At 38.8% G+C, this 21,931-nt stretch overlaps 1 protein-coding gene and 1 pseudogene across 3 annotated transcripts in view; both read right to left on the bottom strand.

Annotated features, from left to right (window-relative positions):
* Positions 1-12,007, bottom strand: part of Vps53 (VPS53 subunit of GARP complex) — a 161,195-nt gene extending 149,188 nt beyond the window's left edge. For all 3 annotated transcript variants that reach the window (XM_004857106.4, XM_021238039.2, XM_087191586.1), the window contains exons 1-2: positions 11,778-12,007; positions 8,158-8,238 (exon numbers count right to left, since the gene is read on the bottom strand). In XM_004857106.4, coding sequence (XP_004857163.1) covers positions 8,158-8,238; positions 11,778-11,861 — 165 coding nt within the window. In that variant the 5' untranslated portion in view covers positions 11,862-12,007. The remainder of the gene's footprint in view (positions 1-8,157; positions 8,239-11,777) is intronic.
* A 6,949-nt stretch (positions 12,008-18,956) lies between these two features.
* LOC110344374 (small nuclear ribonucleoprotein G pseudogene) lies at positions 18,957-19,316 on the bottom strand (annotated as a pseudogene).
* Between the last annotated feature and the right edge of the window lie 2,615 nt (positions 19,317-21,931).

Raw genomic sequence — 21,931 nt, 5'->3', positions numbered from 1 at the left:
TGTCTATGGCTACTTTTTAGGCTAAAATAGCAAAGTTGAGAAGTTGTGATAGATACAATGTGGCTCACAAAGCCTAAAATATTTACTACCTGTACATTTGCAGAAAGTCACTAATCCACAGTACACAGTATGATAACAAATTCATTAAAACAAAGGAAATGGATGAACTATTACACAATAATCTGAATAAATCTTACTAATATAATGTTAGGATAAAAAGCCAGAACCAAGGGGATACACCATATGGTATATGCAGTTTGAAAACAAGTAAAACTATTCTCTCATGTTAGAAGCCAACTTACTGGTTACCTTTGGAGAAGGCAGTGACTTCGAGGCGGCAAGAAAGGCCCTCTAAAAATGTCTCATTTCTTTATCTGAGTGGTGGTTACATGGCTATATGCATTTCATGAAAATTCATCAAGTTGTTCACTTTAGATTTGTATACTCCTCTATATCGTTATACTTCAACAAATAAATTGACTTTTATTTCCCCTTTGGTACTATGGCTCAAACTCAGGACCTTACTCTTGTGAGGCAGGCACGGCACCACTGAGCTAAATTCCCGGTCCCTCATAAATTTACTTTTTAAGTGTATAGATCCATTAGAAAAAAAGTGTGGAAGGATACGTGCTAGTAGTGGCACTACGCTAGTAGTGGCAATATACTATACTGCAATCTATGAAATCTATTTTCATAGATTTATCTATGAAAAGAAGGGTTTTCAAATTTTCTTCCTTTTTCCTACAAGTATTTTCAATTACTCCATATTGACTATGTACTACTGCAATTATAATAGTTTTTAAAAGATAATGAGAAAACAAATGGGCCATTAGAGATGAGAAAAATGTGGGGAAATGGTGCCCCCTAGTGGATAAGAAGAACAACTTTATAACACCATTTAACTCAAAAGTTTCCAAAATACAATTTTATAAATCCTTTTTCTCTCTGTTCCAACAGATGTTTAACCTCAGAAGGAATTGGGAGTGGAACAGGAAGTGCGCTTATAAACTGTTCCCCACAATGGGGCTGAGGATTTAGCTCAGTGGTGCCACCGTCTGCCACATAAGTGCAAGGACCCCGAGTTCGATCGCCGGTACCAAACAAACTGTTCCCCACCTCCTCGGGTGGTAGGAGGAGGCCAGGAGCCTGCCAGGTCCAGCTCTGGTAAGAGAAATAGGTCCCAAGTGTTTGAGATGTCACACTGGGCTGTTCACATCTTGTTACTATTCTGACAGATCCAATAGTTACTGAGAATTTTCAGAAATCCAAATATAGTCCAGGGTAATGACGAACCTTTGAAAAGAGAAGCTACTTTAATTGAGGAATTCAATTCAATTCTATCCACTCTGTCACTTCAGAACTAGACTGGGTATAATTTAAACCACCACCGATATTAACAGCAGGCCCAGTAGTCAAGGACTGGAGGTCTGGCCCACCTCTACCATTGCTAACCCACTGGGGGAAAAGCTGTTTAACCTCCTGAGTTTCATTTCCTCATAAGCAAAAGAGACGTAACAGTTCCTGGCCTGCCTATCTCTGTTGGAGCCCATTCCTTTTAAAAGATACCTTTTTTTGGTATTTAAAAAATCTTAATATTGAGAAAGTCTGGGTGAAGGGTAGCCATGAATTCTTTGTACTTTTCTCATACCTTTTCTGAAAATGAGAAATCCTATCCAAATTATATAATTTATATACATATATAGAATTATATTATGATAATAAATGATTTTAATTACAAATATAAAATATTTATAAGCTAGGCATGGTGGCGCATGCTTGTAATCCTAGCACTCTCAGAGGCTGAGGCAGGAGGATCACAATTTCAAGGCCCACCTGGGCAACATTGTAAGACCCTGTCTCAAATTGTAAAAATTAAAAATGGGGAGGGGTGTGGCTCACTGCAAAGGCCCTTGGTTCTATCCTCAGTATGGGGGGAAAAAGTAAACTATTCAAATTATTAAAACATGTACACCAGCAAAAATTCAGATAGTAAAAGATGTTAAATTAGACATAGTGGCACATGCTTATAATTCCAGCACTTGGGAGGCTGAGGTAGGAGAACTTTGAGGCCAGCCTACAATACGTAGTGAGACCCCGGTTTAAAAAAAAAAAAAAAAAGAGTATATAGCAGTGACGGCAAACCTTTTAGACCTTTCAATAATACAAGTAGCCCGCTGTGGCACGTGTGCCATAGTTTTGCCACCACTGGTATACAGTAAAATCCAAGGCCCCCTCTCACAGGGGCCTAGACCTGAACTGCCTGAACCACCCCCCACCCATTCTCTTTCCCAGAGGTAATGACTCAGCCAGTTTCTCTTCTATTTTCCCACAGTCTATGTGTTAAAAGGACACCCATAAGTATACTATACCACTCTTTTTTTCACTTAACAATATTACTTGGAGGTCATTCCACATCAGTAAATATTGCTAGTGGTATAGTAACCACTACTTACATTTAATAATCCTTAGACATGAACATCTTGGCTAAGATCTACCAGTTTTTCTAAGACGAATAATCCAGAATATTTATGCAGTCAACCGCATTTAGGAGAGAAAAGACATGGAGACAATCTCTGGGCTCATTAGTGGAAAAGGTAAATAAACTAGGCTATACATATCTAGTGGGCCTTTTTGCCACCCCTAGAAACCTTGGTCAGGGAGGTTATGAAACAACAGAGAAGACTGTTTTTGACCCCATGCTAACAAGGGGAAAACATTTTTAAAATATTAGATACTCCGTGAATAAATTATTAAACTCCATGAATAGTTATTAAAAGAACAGAAAGAGGGGCTGGGGATTTAGCTCAGTGGTTCCAGCACCTGTCTCACATGGGCAAGGTCCTGAGTTCAATCCCTAGTACCAAAAAAAAAAAAAAAACCAGAAAGAAATAAATACCCTAAAAATATAATAATCACTATGACTGACTGTTAAGACTCATAAACAACTGCTTTTCCTCTATTTTCCAGATTTTTCTACCGAGGAAGCAAAAGAGAAATAGGGCAAACATTTAACATGGGTGTATTATGAAACTGTTCCAGATATTTCACAGAAAGTATTCCCCTTAATCCTCTGAGCCAGAGTGGGGAAACTATTCTCCTCCTCGATGTTAGGATTTGGGAAATGGCCTTGAAAGGATGGATGCTTTGACTGAGGTCATGGAGATGACCTGCAGTACAGCTGGACTCAGCAGAGTCTGTCTCCATGGTCGCTGCTCTTCATCACTCAGCCACGCTACATCTGATGGAGTGATTCATTTATTTGTTGTTGTTACTTTGGTTTTTTTACACAAGTTCCTGCTATGTAGCCCAGGCTGGCCTCAAACTCATGATCCTCCTGCCTCAGTCTCACAAGGGCTGGGATTACAGGCATGCGCCCCATGTCCAAGTATACAATAGTTCTTGACTTACTTTTTCTCCACCCCAAAACACCAGACAGATACGACCCATTCCTGCTTCCCTATGGCAGGAATCCTCACTGCACTGGAGTTGGGGAAAAGCCATGGGAATCCAGATGGGCTACTTAGGTGGAGGTGGTACATCCTCTCTTTGAGAATTAATCACTCCTCTGGTTTAGTTGTAATGGAATTGTGTAGTTTTCACTGTATAACTTTTCAAATGCTTTAATTATTGAAAGATATTTCTTGATTTTAATGATAACATATGCTGATTACAGAAAATACAGAACACAGGTAAAATCACCCTATGCTCCCAGGAGAGTATAGCCACTATAGGTATTTGTGTATGTTGCCTTATACTATTCCTTCTACAAAAATATATAGTGCTTTAAAAAATAAACTGGGATAATTAATTTAGCCTTTATTTTCCACTTAATAATACAGACCCAGAGCTTTCTGGCAAGTTATTAACAGTTCCCTTAAACACCTCTATATAACCCTTTTTTAAAAGTTCTTAATTAAACCAGTTTTTTTTTTCTGGTATTGGGGATCAATAGTTTTTCTATTTTTTGTTGGAGGCTTCTGATGTTGCCCAGGATGGTCTTGAACTCTTGGACTTAAGTCATCCTCCTGCCTCTGTTACCCAAGTAACTGAGATTACATTGAAATTGTAATAGTTTTCATAAATTTCATCTAGTTTCCCCTAATTAAGCCTCCAGTGAAAACATGACAATTGATTATCTCCAGGAGACTGAAAAGGGTTTCCAGATCATTGCTACCAAACCTCGCTACCCTCCAGAAGCAGGCAAGGAGCTCTGTTAAATAAAGAAAACTAAGCTCCCTCCTCCACCTGAACCTGATGAAACAGTGACCTCCAGGGACCTGTTGCAGCCCACACTCCATCCTCAAGGCAACCACAGACACATGAGCACACACCACTCAACAGAAGTACACTCAAATCCCCCTCCCTGGAGGGAAACAAAATCTATTCTTGATGTGCTGACATTTTAAACAATATGAACTCATAATTAATCAGTATTTACTGTAGGACTGTGATGTATATAAATGGTTTTTGCCCAAAATTTAGCAAGTTAAAAGAAATTATAAGCCCACTACTTTCTAATGCTTTTTCACTAAAGTCCATGGGAACCTGGATTGATAGATGAATTGCTAAGTGTAACTCTGCCACTGGGGAAATAAAGGCAACTCTGTCATACATTTCTAAATTACACTAAGAAACTTCACTATATATTATCATGTACATAGGAGCATGTAACATATAACTAGAAAAGACAGGTAACTGGAGCTATAAAACAGTAAATGCTGTGAACTATCTTTTGCAGTTTAAAAAACAAATATACAGGCCAGGGATTTAGCTCAGTGGTTCTGGTGCTTGCCTCGCAAGCACAAGGTCCCGAGTTCGATCCCCGGTACCAAAAAAGCAAACAAAAACCCCACAAATATACATACAATCATTTCAGGAAGAGGTGAGATCCTAGGGGTTTCCTATGTAATTTTCAAATAGAACACATTGTTTTGCTGAGTCAGCATTCTTGATAAGCTGGGATAAGTGAAACATTTGCATAAAATTGCTATCTTGGGCTGGGGATTTAGCTCAGTGGTTTCGCCGCCTGCTGTGCAAGCACAAGGACTGGAGTTCAATCCCCGGTACCAATAAATAAATAAATAAAATTGCTATCTTTATGCAAGTTGTTACCGAATCTCTAGCTAATCCTAAAATTCTCTTTTCATAGAAAATATTGAGCTATAAGAGCTATTTGTGAAATCTCCAAAAAGATAATTACACAGTACTTCATTTTAAAAATTTTATTTTAAAAAAAGTAGTATGTCTATGCTAAAGAGAAGGAGGTACAGTTGGATAAGAGGGATAACTTCCAATGTTCTATAGAACAACAGGATTATTGTTAACAACAATTAATTATATATTTCAAAATAGTTTTAGAGAAGAGTTTGTGTGCCCAAAATAAAGCAATGATAAATGTCTGAGGCAATAAACATGCCAATCACCCTGATCTGATCATTACACATTGAATATGTATTAAAATGTCACACTGCACCCCATAAATATGTACAATTATTGTATGTCAATTAAAATAAAAATGTATTTTAAAAACAGGCAAGTGCACCAATGAAAAAGATAATTTTGTTACTAAATTCAAAAAAAGTAAAGTTTGAAACGCTGTATGTCGAGAGGTTAGCAATAACAGATTGAAAGCTCCACAAAGACCCATCTACATATTTCTACCTGGATGGTCCAAATATGTTCAAAACTGACCACATGCTTATATTTTCCTCTGACCCTACTGATCACTGAAACTTGCTCTTCCTCCTTACTCTCAACTCTGGGTGGAGATACTAACACCTACCCAATGTGTCAGGCTAGACTTCAAAGTTCAGAATCCCTTATTTGGTCTGTGATGCTCTCCCTCTCCTCGGAGAAGCCTCTTCAGATTCTTCTGCCTGCCTGCTCCTCTTCATGGCAGTGCTATCATATTTGAGCTGAGTATCCTTTATCTCTCTGTGCCTTCTTACTCCCACCAGAAAACAAGAATGATAACAAAGTGGAGAATTCATCATTACATGCTTAGCATGGTGCCTGATGCACAGTAAACATCCAATAAGTGTTTACAATTATTATAGCTGCAGCAGAACTCAGAACTCTTTAAGAGCAAGTAACAAATAACAATGATACAAACAACTCATTGTAATTTCATAATTTACTTATATCAGTAAATTGTGCAATTAATTATTAAGAGAGACCATAAGGTCTATGTTGGTAAGGACCTCACATCTCTATCCCTAATTTTTTCTTTTTTATGTGCTGGGGATTGAACCTAGGGATGCTTATCATGCTAAGCATGCACTCTGCTGTGGAACTGTACTCCCCCTGCTCGATTTCTTATACAGCTAGGCAGAGTAGGTATTTTTGTTGTTGCTGAATTAATGAACTTTAGATTTTACAGGATTCTCAAGTGCATCCCTTCAGGAACAAAATCATGATTTCTGTATCCTTAGTTCTCAGATCACATTCTCTGTCCCACTGACATCACTCAGCTTCTCATTTTCTCTTTTTAGTGACTTAGTGCTCTTGCCTCCTGATTTTCCTGTGTTTACAATGACTCCCTTTCCCTCTTCTTTGCTGAAGATTTACCTAGCCACTCACTCTGCCTAGAATAGTGTTCCACCCAACTGCCACCCAACTGGCTTCTACATATCTGCCAGGTCTCAGTTTAAAGGGAACTGCCACAGAGACAGCTTCCTTTTCAGTTCTTTTAATATTCATTTATTGAAAGGACTCCCTACCCATGCCATCATTCCCTATCATTGCACTCAAGTTTCATCAGATCATCAATCACACTTGATAATTTCTTGTCTATTCATTTGCTGATTTGTCTTCTTCCCCACTCTAGATCCCATGAGACCAAGAATTAAGCTGTCATGTTGGTCATTTTTATTCAGTTTCTAAAAGAGGGGCTAACACTTAATAGCCACTTTATAAATGATTGCTGAGTTTGACTGAACTGAGTGAATAAATAAATCCTTTGGGCCGGGGATTTAGCTCAGTGGTTCCGCTGCCTGCCTGGCAAGCGGAAGGACCCGAATTTGATCCCTGGTACCAAATAAATAAATAAATAAATAAATCCTTCAAGCCTTGGCAGAGGGTTTTCCTGAGGTTTTGATTTTCGTAGGAAGAATCACTCTTTTTCTCTTCACTGTACTGTACCTCCCTTACAGCATTCAACTGTGTCTCCTCCCACTTTATCATGTACACCTCAAGAGCAAGGACTGGGTTTTACTCATCTTTGTGTCCGTAGCCCTGGGATAGTGATTGACCACACATAACCGGTATCCACTGAATGTTTGCTGAATGAATAAATGAAAAAATCAAGCAGAACTCTAGCTCCCCTCTTCCCAACTCTGCTACTTCTAATTCTGGTCTTACTGTAAGAAAAACACCTACTTAGGCAAATCACCCCACAAAACAATAACAGGTTGGGTACAGTGACACACACTTATAATCCCAGCACTCTAGGAGACTGAGGCAGGAGGCTTTCAAGTTCAAGCCCACCCTGGGCAACAGAGCAAATTCTTGTTTCAAAATAAAAAATAAAAAGTTCAGCACTCCATCTAAAAATTTACATTTTTATTTTATTTTATTTTTTATTTTTTATTTTTGGTACCAGGAATCGAACTTGGGTCCTTGCGCTTATGCAGCAGGTGACGAAACCACTGAGCTAAATCCCCGACCCTAAAAATTTACATTTTTAAATAGGAGTGAAAGTTGCTTTATGACTCAAGGCTTATCCTGACTCACAACCACTTTTTCCTTATTATATTATAAAAATCCTTCCCACTTTCCAATTTTCAACAGAGTTTGATGGAAGGGATACTATTAAACCTAAGGATACAATTTCTTTTCTTTCTTTCTTTCTTTCTTTTTTTTTTTTTGTACCAGGGATTGAACTCAGGACCTTGTGCTTATGAGGCAGGCACAGTGCCACTGAGCTACATCCCTGGCCCCTAAGAATATAATTTTTAATAATATGATCACTAAACAAAGAGTTATACTCTAACACAATTATCTAACTGACCTAAATGGTTACAGTAAGAGTTTGATTTCAATTTAACACTCAGCTGTTTATCAAGGGCTATTAGATTATATAGCATAATATACCAATCATAACATTCAGGATGAGCCACAAGCCACTGAAATGAAAGAAAACAAAAACTCTATACTTACTTGTTCCGTTGGGAACAGGGTATTGATATACTCAACAGCATTGAAATCTGCTCGATCTAGAGGATCCTGACTTGGAAACACCTACATAAAAACAAGGGGTTATATGGCAAAACATCACATTGGACAGCAAAATACAAATATAATTTTTGTCAAATAGAAAAAAAATTTTTAAATAGAGGATTAGCAATAATTGATCTTTCTACCTTGTCGTATGTATTTTTTTCTTCCCTATTAGATGGTAAGCCCCCTGAGGAGAAAAATTCTTCATTTTATATGTGTCACACATAACAGATATTTCAATAAAATAGCTATTAAATAAATACTCAATAAAATATCTGTTAAAGTAAATCTTTAATTTTCAACATCTATAGTTTTAATATCTTGGCACAATGGACAGAACATGCAAACATAGTTTTGGGTTTTTTTCTCCCTGGTACCAGGGATTGAACTCAGGACCTTGCACTTGCCACTGAGCTAAATCCCTGGCCCCAGAATATGCAAATGTAAAATGTAAAATTTCATTTAATGAAATCTGAAGGAGAAGGAAAAGTCAGCAGGCTTTGTATACTGTTAGATTAAACCAGTTGGTAACATGGTTTATTAAGGAAGTCTTGATAATAGACTTATGTGCTAAGTCTCCATGATGTCTCAGCAGAATTCACTACGCATTGAAGTAATTTATTTTTTTTGGATGGGGAATCAAATGCAGGGGCTCACATGTGCTAGGCAAGCCACTGAACTATACCCCCAGCCTGCAATGAATCATATTTTATGCTGTAGACAGTGTCAAGAAATGAAGAGCTGGCATTCAGGTTTACAAACAAAACCCACCTTCTGAGAAATATGGCAAAATCTCTTTAAAATTCACAACTTGAAGAACATGTAATAAGGTGGGTTATAAAAGCAGTCAAGCCAGGTGTGGTGACACATGTCTGTAATTCTAGCACTGAGGGAAGCTGAGGCAGGAGGATCACATGTTCAAGACACACTACAACAAGTTAGGAAGATACTGTCTCCCAAAAGGGGTAGGGGTGTGGCTCAGTGGTAGAGTGGCCCTGGGTTTAATCCCTAGTACTACCAAAAAAAAAAAGCAGTCAAGCCAAACATGGGGACGTATGCCTGTAATCCCAGTACCCTAGGAGACAGGACTGCATGTTCAAGTCCAGCCTAGGCAACTTAGTAAGACCCTGTCTCAAAAATAAAAAATAGAAAATGACTAGTAATGCAGCTCAATGTGAAGGTCCTAAGCCTTGGGTTCAATTCCTAGAACCAATCAATCAATGTAGTCAAGTGATTTCCTGGGTACTTAATTTTATCAGCTCAGCATCAAAGGACCAAAATGTCTCCTAAGAAAAGTCAAAGAGAATTGTTAGAAGAGTTTAAGATATCCACAATGTGAAAGAGAGATGGAGGTAATGAAGGTTTGTTGGGGGTTTTTTTGTGGTACCAGAGATAGAACTCAGGACCTTGTGCTTGCAAGACAGGAGTGGTGTCATTGAGCTAAATCTCTGGCCCTGAAGGTATATTTTTAAATGTTTAGCATTTCTACAATATTTATGGCACAAATATATATCAGTGATGGTGAATCTTTTAGATAGAAGTGCCCAAACTGCAACCCAAAATCCTCTTATTTATCACAAAGTGCCAACACTACAATTAAACCTGAACACTGAGGTTTTAGTTTAGAAAAAAAGCCTCATACATTAACATCTTTTGTCTTAAAAGAAAAATAATACTTATGCCATAGGTTCTCCACCACTGTCATATACAAATGTAACTTCAAGCCACTGCAATTATATGCCCTCAACAGAGGAAATGCTGAGAAATCAGCCTGCCATGAGAATCTGCATCATCGTGAGTACAATGTAAGACATGTGAATTATCCACTCCCTCAAGGTTTCCTCAGTTTCTGCATTCCTCTCACTGTTCTCGGGTGTCATTCTAGGTTTCAATGTTTTCATATACTAACAAAGCTCTTAATTTAAGTCAGCTACTTTACCCTGTGATAACCACAAAAAAACTGACTGGCTGAAATGCTGGAGGAGAAAACTAACACTAGACTTATCAAACCGATGCTTATACAATATACTTTATAGGCAATTTAAGGAATTTCAAAGGTAACATGTCTATAGTAACTTTCATTTTATGCAATGACTTTAGAGCATTATATCATTATATCAACCCTTCCTAATTCTTCAAATATCACTGCTCTTTACAAGTATTGTTTGCAGAGTTGTAGGTGTAACTCAGTGTAACTAGTACATGCAATGCCTTTAGCTTGATCTCCAGCACTATAAAACAAAATATTCACACAACTATTATTTGCAGAATTTTACTCAATCTTAAACTACTAAAGTATGAAAATATTCTAAATTCATCTTGAGTCTACTTAATAGATAAGCCTACCCTACATCTCAAGCATACTTTTTAAAAATAGCAAAAACTATGCTCATCTGAATTCCTGTCAAATCATAACTGACTGCATTGTTTCTCCCATTAGAACCCACTAGGTCCAAGAACTACTGAAATGAATGTCTTTTTCTGGCAAAAGGAGGTGGGTGGTAGAGCAGTGTGGTCTGAACACAAGGTTTTTGTCCTAGGGTTTGGCATCCTCAGGATGTAACAAAGGTAGTTTGTAAAAGTAATCCAAGAGCTCCTAGAAAAACACCAATACAAAAGCCTACAAATGGAACAAGAAAAGTACATTATTTGGTATGGTGGCAGAGCCATGGTATTACCAGTCAATATATATTACTTACTAGTGGAAGTAATGTTTTACTCAGAAACACTATCCAGTGGTCGTTAAATAAGGCATAAGCGTTGTTGTTTTTTGTTTTTGGGGGGGGGTTTTGGTGCCGGAGATCGAACTCAGGTCCCTGCGTTTGCGTAGCAGGCGGCGAAACCACTGAGCTAAATCCCCGGCCCATAAGCGTTCTTTTTAAAAATCGTAACCCCATGGCAATTCCTTTAAGGGAGATTTTTCTGCCTTTATCCAGAGCAAAGCCCCTGTACAAAGACCCAATCACGACTTCTAATATAATCGTCCTTCAATTTTTAGTAAACTTGAAAAGGAAATTTAGTTTCCTGAAGTTCTGCAGGTAGGTGAGGCCTCTTGGGAATATTCTCCAACGTAACCCAAACAGCAGGAATTCTAAACCTTTTAAGTATGCTAAAGGGGCATTTTTCCAATATGTCCCTCTGCTCTGCTATTCGCTTCAAAAACTAAGGTCTCCCTCTGCTCCTAATTCTAAGCATGAGATACCGGAGCAGCGGCATTATCCTAGTAAAGAATGAAACCCCATCCGCCTAGAATCTGACGTTACCACTCAAGGGGCCCCTTCTTCTAGGTTCATCCTCTCAAGGTCATAGCTCCTTTGCCCAAACTCACCCACCAGGACGCCCCAGACTCCAAAGAAAATTAGGGCCTAGAAAGAATACTTTCTCTCCCCTGGCTCAGTAACCCATCCACCCCCTTCATCCCCCATACCTTCGCTTTCCCTTTGCGTATAGCTTCCACCCTAAGGTTCTAACACTGCTTCCTCCCTGGGCCTCCGCAAGCCCCACCACTCAGAGCTGCCCGGTCCTCCCCACTCGGCTTCCCTGAGGGGCGGAACGCTCACCTGCTCGATGGCTAGCTGCACCTCGGGGGTGAGCTGCAGCACGGCTTCCAGTTCCTCCACGAACTCCAGTTCCTCCTCCTCCATCTTCCGGCCACCGGCTCCTGGCTCACCCCCTCCCCTATTCCCTCACCTGGACCTCCAACAGTCACCCAGATCCCAGAATAGCAACCCTCCAGTTGCAGCACTCTGACTAGCCCAGGGCCTGTCAGCCAGTCCAGCACTTCCGGGAAGCCGGGCACTTCCGGGATCCGTGGCATTCTGGGATAGCGGAGAGCCGCCTTCTGGAGGCTTTCTTGTCACATTCCGGGAATCTTCTACCACCCCTTTAGCAGTGAAGTGCCTGCTTTCCCTCCGCCCGTTCTTAAGATGTTGGGGCGCCTCCCACTGAGGTCCTGGTGTCGGGGGAGAGCCTGGCCTCCAGGCAGGAAGCCTCAGTGAACGGCAGCGCGCGACGTCGGACGGCAATCTCTGAGGTCTGGAAGCGGGCGACCCTTCAGTTCCCTGGGCCTCCTGGGTTCGTGGCAGTAGGTGTTCCCTGCCATCGTGGATTAAATGACCTGTCTGATAAATGGCTATGTGGCCACGGACATTTGAGGATAGAACAGCGTCCCCTTGGTAGAGATAAATTCCCTGTTTGTCGGGTTTCTAGGCAGTTATTTCTGGGATGACTGGAGCTCCCTTTTGGGAAGGAGGAAAACAGATTAGACAAGACAGTCCCCAACTGGGGAAATGTTTACTTTCTAAGACTCTGAATATGGGGGAGGGAGTTCTAAATCCCTAAGTCCCCGGATAAACTGTATGATCTTGAACAAATTACACCGTGTGCCCTGCCTACTCTGCCACTGGATGTTGTATGTATTAAATATTAAAAGCGCTGTACAGATTTAAACTAGTAATACAGGAACTACTAGGGTGTCTCTCTCATATGCACCGCAAAGGGAGAAAGAAGCCAGATCACCCTGTGGAACCACTCTTCCTGCAGTGAGGGAGTTGCCTCCAAAGGAAGGGTTGCTTTACCAGTTGAATATTGTGAAACCCCATAATGGAAAAAGTCCTGGCCTCCCTGATCTCTTTATTTTTAAAAATTCTATCAGAATTATTTATAGTAGAGGATGTATCTCAGTGGTACAGCGCCTTCCTGGTAAGCGCGAGGCCCTGAGTTCAATTCCCGGTACCAAAAAAGAAAAAATTATGTACAGTAAAGAAAGAATGGAAACAACATAATTTATTTTATTTTATTTTAAATTTGACAAGTAATAATGGTATAAACTATAATTTCTAACCACAAACGGATACTTAAAATATAAATCGGCTCTACAATGGAATATTATTGATTTATAAAATCACATGTTTTGAAGATTAATGACATGGGAAAAGGTGCACAGTGTATTTCAGAAAGCAAAGTGTACATTTCAGAAAGCAAAAACGTACCAAAATTTGTGTGACTATAAAATGATAGCAAAGAAATATTATTTTTCTGCATTTTCCCAAATGTCTATAATGAGCCTAGTACTTTTTTTAACCTGCAGTACTTTTATAATCAGAAATATAAATACTATTTTTTAAAAGGAAAAGGCAATTATCTCTTGGGTTTTTTTAATTTTAAAAATTAAGATATTTACATACAATAAAAGTCATTATTTAGTTTACAGGGCCATGATTTTCATAAATATATAAAATCATGTAACCACAGTCCAGTCATAGGACATTTCTACCACCCCCCACACACACATATATTCTACCTCATGCCCCACCCCATCCTCTGGGGTGACCTGATTTTTATCCCTAGAGTTTGACTTTTCCAGAATATCATATAAATTATAACTGTAATCATACAACATGTAACCTTTTGCACCTGGCTTCTGTCACTTAGCATAATGCCTTTGGTATTCACCCATATCATTGCATGTAACAGTTTATTTCTTGTTCTTGCTGAGTGGTATTCCACTGTATGGATATACTGCAATTTGTTGGGTTCTTCCCAGTTTGGGGCAATTATGAATAAAGCTACTACAAACATTCATTGTAGATTTTTGTGTAAATGTAAATTTTCATTTTACTTGGGTATATATTTAGAAGTGTGATTCTTAATTGTATGGTGTGTCTGTGTTTATAAGAAAATGATAAACTGCTTTCCAAATTGGCTGTATTATTTTCACATTCCTACCAGCAATGTATGAGTTTTGATTGCTCATAGACCTTATTTTTAATGATGATGATAACAACTAACATTTCCTAACTTTTACTAAGTGCCAGACACCATGCTAACCACATTACTGTCCCTTTACTATCCACAGCAATTTGAAGTTGCTAGTTGACATTATCTTGATTTAACAGAGGAAATAGATCTAGGTAAAACAAACCAACAGAAACTTGCCCAAGGTCCCACAGCTAAATTTGTCATTCATTCCCTCATTCAATAAATTTATTTGGGGCTGGGGATTTAGTTCAGTGGTTCCATCGCTTGCCTTGCAAGGGCAAGGACACGAGTTCAATCCCTGGTACCAAAAAAATAAATAAATTTATTTGTTGGGTGTGGTAGTGCACACCTATAATCTCATCACTTTGGGAGGCTGAGGCAACAGAATCATGAGTTCAAAGCTATCCTGGTCAACGTAGCAAGTTCAAGGCCAACCTGGACAATATAGCAATACCCTGACTCAAAAAACCCAAATAATAATAATATGTAAATTTATTGGACATTTGTTCCTTTGGTGAGGGGCATTAGGCTGGATGCTGGGGATTCAGCAATGAACAAAATAGACCAAGTATCTGCCTCCAGAAATCTATTTCCATGTAAGAAAAGGGTATTCATACAAATAATCATATGGTCAATCACAAGAGACAAATGTACATATTAAGAGACTCTGTTGATGGACTGTTGGATCTGCAGTCAGGGAAGGCTTCTCTGAGGAAGTGATTTTTGAGCCAAAGCAAAGAGTGAGGAGAGGGGGCAGGGGATAACAAACCAAAGGAATAGTATATGCAAAAGCCATGAAGATGAAAGAAAAAGGTCAGGGTGACGAGGCCTTGAAAACCAAGGGGAGAATGGTGTAAGAGGAGGCCAGAAAAATAGGCAGTGCCAGATAGTAGAAGGTACTGAAGATTGTGTTAAGGAATGCAAAGCCTTTGAAAAATTGTTAAGTAGAGGTGTGCCAGGTTCACTATGGCTGTCATCAGCCCTAGCCCCTTCATTTTTGTATCTCTGCTTCTGAGCTGCCTACATTATTGTAGAGAATCTGAAACCAGGGTGACCACGTCCAGTACAAACTGATGCTATCTTATTTCCATCAATTGTGCTTTTATTCATTCATTTTCGAGTGTCAGTTACATTCCAAACTTTTCATCCTCTAAAGCTCTCAAACTCCATTACATCCATTCTCTTTCTTTGTAGAATCACTAATAATAATGAATATAAGTTTAAGAGAGTTATGCAGTACAAAAAAAGGAGTTAAAGCAGAGGTACAGGTGCATACTAGGTGAAAAAAAATCTGCATTATGCCAGGCATGGTGGCACATGTCTATACAGTAATCCCAGCACTAGGGAGGCTGCGGTAGGAGGATCACTGCAAGTTTGAGGCCAGCCCAGGGTACATAGTAAGTTGAAGGCCAGCCTAAACTACATAGAAAGACCCTGTCTCAGAAAAACAAGCAAACAAACAAACAAAAACTTGCATTAGGATAAGTAATAACAGACTAGACTGATTGTTTATAAGTGAAAGAGGGAAACATTTTAACAGGAATAAACCTGGAAAGCAGATTATAAATAAAAACTTTTAAGATAAATAAAATGTGGAAGTTTATGGATATGAGAAATTTGAATATGAGAGTGAGGACTATGCCAGATTCTTACAGTTGAGCTGTGTTTTATTGTTTAAAAATAATTTTCTCTTATGCTGTGGAATAGAGTATAGCTGATGACAAAGTATTATAGAAAACATTTTCTACCTTGAAATCTTACCACTTGAGGCATATATTCAGTCTCTAATATTGCAGTCTAATACTTTAAAACAAAGCAAAACCAAACATTGAAGAACATATCCTTTAATAAGCAATGGAAGAAGAGTGAATTGGAAAGCAGGTGTCCAGCAGTTTCTGAGAGAGTTGTGTGGTGCATCCGTGAGGAGACATCAAAGTGAGATGGAAAAACAAACCGCCAAGTGAGAAATTCTCATAACATTTCTCTCTGTGCTAAAAAATTGTTTTAAAGATGTAAGATGTATTAATTGTAAAATAGCCTCTGTTAATGAAATCCAATGATAGCTCTAAATTTCATGTGTCTCTGTCAATTTAGTATATTTACTTGTTTATTGCCATACTGAAGATTGAACCCAGAGCATTTGCACTAAGCTACATCTTCTCCCCTTTTCTCTCTCTTTCCTTTCTTTCTTTCTCTTTCTTTCTTTCTTTTTCTTTTTCTCTTTCTTTCTTTCTCTCTCTCTTTCTTTCTTTCTCTCTTTCTTTCTCTCTTTCTCTCTCTCTCTCTTTCTTTCTTTCTTTCTTTCCATTCTTTCTTTTGACAGAGTCTCACTAAGTCACCAAGTTGCAATCTTCCTGCCTTAGCCTTTCAGAGTGCAAGGATTAGAAGTGTATTCCACCAGGTCAAGCTAAAACAGGGTCTTTATTCTATTTAAGCTTCCCTCTCAGGTTGAGTGTGTAGCTCCATACTAGAACACTTGCCTACAATGCATGAGACTCTGGGTTCCACCCCTCAGCACCGAAAAAAAATTTCAGGATGTCAGAATTACCTGGTCTATAACTACTAAGTGCCAGTAGATAACCATCTTCTGCCAACAACACCCCCATAAATTTCCAAACTACCCCCTGAGGCTCTCAAGCACAATCACATTTAGATCCTGTTGTCACAATGGGTGAACAAAAGCTCCCAAATCATCTAGATCATCTTGCAGTGGAATAACACACTGTGTGTGTGTGTGTGTGTGTGTGTGTGTGTGTGCTGACAATAATTGAACACAGGACCTCAAGCACACTAGGCAAGTTCTCTGCCATTGAGCTACGTCCCTGGCCCTCTAGTTTAATTTCTATGTGAAACCTTGCTCATAATGTTTTGTCAGTGTCTTTTTAAAGGGCTGTTTGTAGTACATGCTTTTCATATAACTGGTTCTTTTGCTTTCTCTCATTTCTGAATTTTCTGAATATCCCAGACACTAGTATTTGTTTTGAATGACATCAGAAGATTCCAGTTGTATCCTAGGTACCAGTTTTGATCCAGTTGGTACTCTGGCTCTGTGCATGCCCATTCTTGCTAAACCGATTGTAATCTCCAACTAGCTTCAGCAGCTCCCCTCTTCCCACAGATGGAGCTGGGGCACTCAGTCATGCATATATGCTAGCTACCAGCTGGTTTTAAATTAAAAACCTTCCCATTGGCTATACTGGGTGCATATTCAGTAATCCCTTCACTTACTCAACCAAGTCATAATTATAGCCCAAAATGGAAAATTCTTTTGTACAAGTCTTATATATGACAATAAATATAAAAATATTTATTTGCCAGGTGTTATGGTGCACACCAGTAGTCCCAGTACTCAGGAGGCTGAAGCAGAAGAACTGCAAGTTCAAGCATGGGAAAATTCATAAGATCCTGTCTCAGAGGGCTCACTAAATAGGGCTGGGAATGTAGGTCACTTCTCCCTGAGTTCAATCCCCTAGTACCAGAAAACAAAACAAAAAACACACCACTGGCTTGATAAAATTTACATTAACTAGTATGATCTTTACAGTATAGCTCTTTCCTTTTCTACTGAAGATGGAACCCAGGGCTTTGCACATGCTAGGCACATGCCCTACCACTGAGCTACAGTCTTTAGTTAGTTAGTTAGTTAGTTTAGAGACAAAGTGTCACTGAGTTGCCCAGGCGGGCTTTAAACATGCAATCCTCCTGCCTCAGGCTTCTGAGTAACTGGGATTACTGATGTGTGTGTCACTACACTTGACTTGGAATAGCTACTATTAATTCCTTGTATTTAAAACCCTTAAGTATCTTACAATGCTATTACCACTTCTGGCCTTTTTTTTCTGGTTCTCTGGCTTCACTCCTGCCTGCTGATTTCTGATGCATTCCCTGAGCTAGATTTGTAGCTTCCATATTTCACCTGATCTAAACCAAACTATCTAAGATAGTCCTTAATCTTTTTTGAGTATAGAATCTTTGAAGGAGCTAAAGAACTGTGTAGAGCCTTTCTCCCAGAAAAATATACATTTGGATACACTTTGCATGTAATTTTAATGGCGGTGCTTATTTCATTATTTCTCAGTGTTTTTTAGCTCACACCTCCATCTGCTAAACAAAAATTTTGTGAACAACCCTTGTTACACACAATATTCTGATAAGAGAAATAATTCTCACCTTCTAATGTTGTACTCACTGATAGGTAAATGATACTCTTTCTATCAGCCAAAAGTATTCTGCTTAGCTAACTTTTTTTTTGGTACCAAGGATTGATCTCAGGACCTTGCAATTGTGAGGCAGGCATGGTACCACTGAGCTAAATCCCCGGCCCCCTAGCAAAACTTTTTTAGGTCTACTTCAGAAAATGAGTTAAAAGTTTTTATTTCCTGAGTACTATATAATATTGCTCATGATTCTGATAATTTCCTCCACTTCAAGCCATCCCCTACTCAGTCATTGCTTTAAGAGACTACTCAGTCATTGTTAGCTTCCAAATCTTCTATATCCAAAAACTTAGACCTTTCTGCTTACAGTCACTCACACATTTTTCAACTGATTCACATATTCACTTTGCTTATTTTCAGTTTCTCTTCTTTGCACCTCACTGTCCTTGCCTAAGTACATTTGTGTGTTGCATCTAGAGTTTAGCATTTAGTGGGCAGATAAAGTAATCCCCTATACTACCTGATAGTGAATGGTTTTAGGGACTAAAACAGTTGTTTGCACAGTGCTTTGTCCATGGTAAAATGTTTCCATATAAGCTATTTCTTAGTGTTTATCATAGTCTTTGGGGTAGATAGGACAGTACAGAGGGAGACTGATGCCAAGGTCTGTTATGTTCCAGTATAGTGCTTTTGCTGTTATGACTCTAACATCCCCAAGCTAAGTCCTACTACTGTATTACTTGAAGAAATCAAAGCCATTGTTTCCCAAGAGCTTACATGATGCTTTAACACCTTTTGGGCTTTTTTACTATTACAAAAGTTTAACAAAAAATTCAATATGAAAATATATGTGACTCAATTTTTACATCACAGTAAAACCACCCCTTTGGAGAAGGGACATGGATAGCTCCTCTGAACAGCCATTATTTATACTCTTTCCAAGTCTTCTAACATGACACTATTTCCTACTACTACTATTATTTCAGTGTTGTTCTGTTGCCCACCAGTTGCCGTCTTCCTCCACACATTCATCTATCACAAGACTCATAAAGGGATTAAATCCTCACAATATTCCTCCCACATATCAGCCACCATTTAATTTTAATTGTAATTCCTTGTCCATAAAGTTTTTTATTGTGAGGAAATAAGCTTTGCTCATGGTGTCTACTGCACAGGCTCAGAGCTGCTTTGAAACAGGATTTGCATGATACTTTGACAGTTGAAAAATGATATCAAGGACACAGGAGGAAGCTTCTGGGTTGATGTGCCACCACTCCCAGTGCAGAGGAGGAGGCTTCTGGGCCAACATACCACCGCTCCCAGCACAGAGGTGAGCCACACGGGCACCAGCACCACCCTCAACCCCACCATACAAATAAGAAGACACATAAACAAGCCTCAAAACCAGACTTCCAGATCACCTACAGCAACCCGAAAGGGAAACAAGATGGAACAATGTGATACTCAACCACCTGAACTCCCTGAACTGGCAACGAAAGACTGTTCACAGAAATAATGGGAGAAAACTTCCTAAGCAGGGGAAAAGAACTTGACATACAGATAAGTGAGGCATATAGGCTTCCTACTAGCCTTGATCAAAAAAAAATATCTACATATTGGCATATAATAGTTAAGATGCCAGGGTCCTGAGATTTAGCTCAGTGGTTTCGCCACCTGCTGTGCAAGCACAAGGACTTGAGTTTGATCCCCGGTACCAAAAAAAAAAAAAGATTCCAGAAACCTAATAGAGGAACAAAGTTCTACAAGCAGTTAGAGAAAAGAAACAAATCACATACAAAGGAAAGCCCATCAGAATCACAGCAGACTTCTCAACACAAACCATCAAGGCAAGAAGAGCTGGAAGTGACATATTCCAAGCCCTAAAAGAAAATAGCCTCCAACCCAGATTGTTGTACCCTGCAAAACTATCTTTCAAAATGGATGGAGAAATAAGATACTTTCATGACAAAGAGCACCTTAGGAACTTCGTGAATACCAAACCAGCACTCCAAAGAATTTTACACAATATCCTAGGAACAGACATTGAGGATCACAAGCCCAGGAAGCCCAGCAGAATGAACCCATCTGGCATGACAAGAAATTAAATGTAAAGGGGGAGAACCCAACAAAAAGAAAAAGTCATGGTAATGATAAGTCAATATGTATCAGTTATAACCATCAATGTTAATGTTCTCAACTCACCAATCAAAAGAAATACACTGGCAGAATGGGTCAAGAAATAAGATCCAACAATAGGCTGCATACAAGAAACACACTTAATTCAAAAAGAAACTCATAGCCTGAAAGTTAAAGGGTGGAAAACAATACTCCATGCGACAGGAACCTGAAAAAAAGCAGGAGTAGCTATCCTCTTTGGAGATCAAGTGGATTTCAAACCAACACCGATTAAGAGAGACAAAGAAGGACACTATGTCCTTGTAAAGGGAACAATCCAAGAGGAAGAGATGACAATCATAAATATCTATGCACCAAACACTAGTGCGCCCAGCTAGATAAAACAAATACTAACAGACATGAAAAATCATATAAGCACTAATACAATAGAAGTGATGGACTTCAATACTCCACTGTCAGAAATAGATAGATCAACTAGACAAAAAACAAGCAATGAAATACTAGAACTCAATCAAACTCTTGAACAAATGAACTTAACAGATGTTTACAGAGTCTTCCACCCCACAAAATCAGAATACACATTCTTTTCAGCTGCACACGGGTCATTCTCCAAAATAGACCACATACTCGCTCCTAGAACAAGTTTAAGTAAGTGCAAAGGAATTGAAGTTGTTCCCTGTACATTATCAGACCATAGTGTGATGAAATTGGAGATCAACAGCAAAAGAAACCACAAGAATTTCATAAACACATGGAAATTGAACAGCACATTTCTGAATAACCAATGAGTCACAGAGGAAATTAAAGAAGAAATCACACAGTTCCTTCAATTAAGTGACAATGAAAATACAACATATCAGAATCTATGGGACACAATGAAAGCAGTCTTATGAGGGAAATTCATAGCAGTGAATACTAGGAATATTAGGAAAACAGAGCGAGCCCAATTAAACAACCTGATGCTGAACCTCAAGCTTCCAGAAAAAGAAGAGCATGACAAACCCAAAGCTCATACAAGGGAGGAAATTATAAAGATCAGAGCAGAAATCAATGCAATGGAGACTGAGAGAACTATACAAAAAAAATCAATGAAGCTAAGAATTGGTTCTTTGAAAGAATAAACAAAATTGACAAACCCTTAGCCAACCTTATCAGAAAAAGGAAAGAAAAGGGCCAAATCCATGCAATTAGGAATGAAAAGGGTGAAATTACAACAGACCCAGCAGAAATCCAGAGGATCATCATACCTACTTCGAGAACCTATACATGAATAAGATGGAAAACACAGATGAAATGGACAGATTCCTAGATAAGTATGAATTACCAAAGTTGAACGAAGATGACCTAAAAATTCTAAACTACCCAATATCAATAAATGAAATTGAAAATGTAATTAAAAACTTACCAACTAAGAAAAGCCCAGGTCCTGATGGCTTCACTGCTGAATTCTACAAGACATTTAGAGAGGAACTACTGCCACTACTGTTTAAACTCTTCAATGAAATTGAAAGGGAAGAAATACTCCCAAATTCATTCCTGGAAACAAGTATCACCATGATCCCCAAAGCAGAGAAAGACCCAACCAAAAAAGGGAACTATAGGCCAATCTCACTAATGAACATAGATGCAAAAATCCTTAATAATATACTGGCAAATAGAAT

The sequence above is a fragment of the Heterocephalus glaber genome, unplaced genomic scaffold (assembly GCF_053883595.1).
Source record: "Heterocephalus glaber isolate CG9 unplaced genomic scaffold, H.glaber_assembly_v1.0 deba00001564, whole genome shotgun sequence".
In the NCBI taxonomy this organism is placed as follows: domain Eukaryota; kingdom Metazoa; phylum Chordata; class Mammalia; order Rodentia; family Bathyergidae; genus Heterocephalus; species Heterocephalus glaber.
The sequence above is the reverse complement of the archived record's forward strand: the minus strand, read 5'-3'. Positions and strand labels throughout refer to the sequence as shown.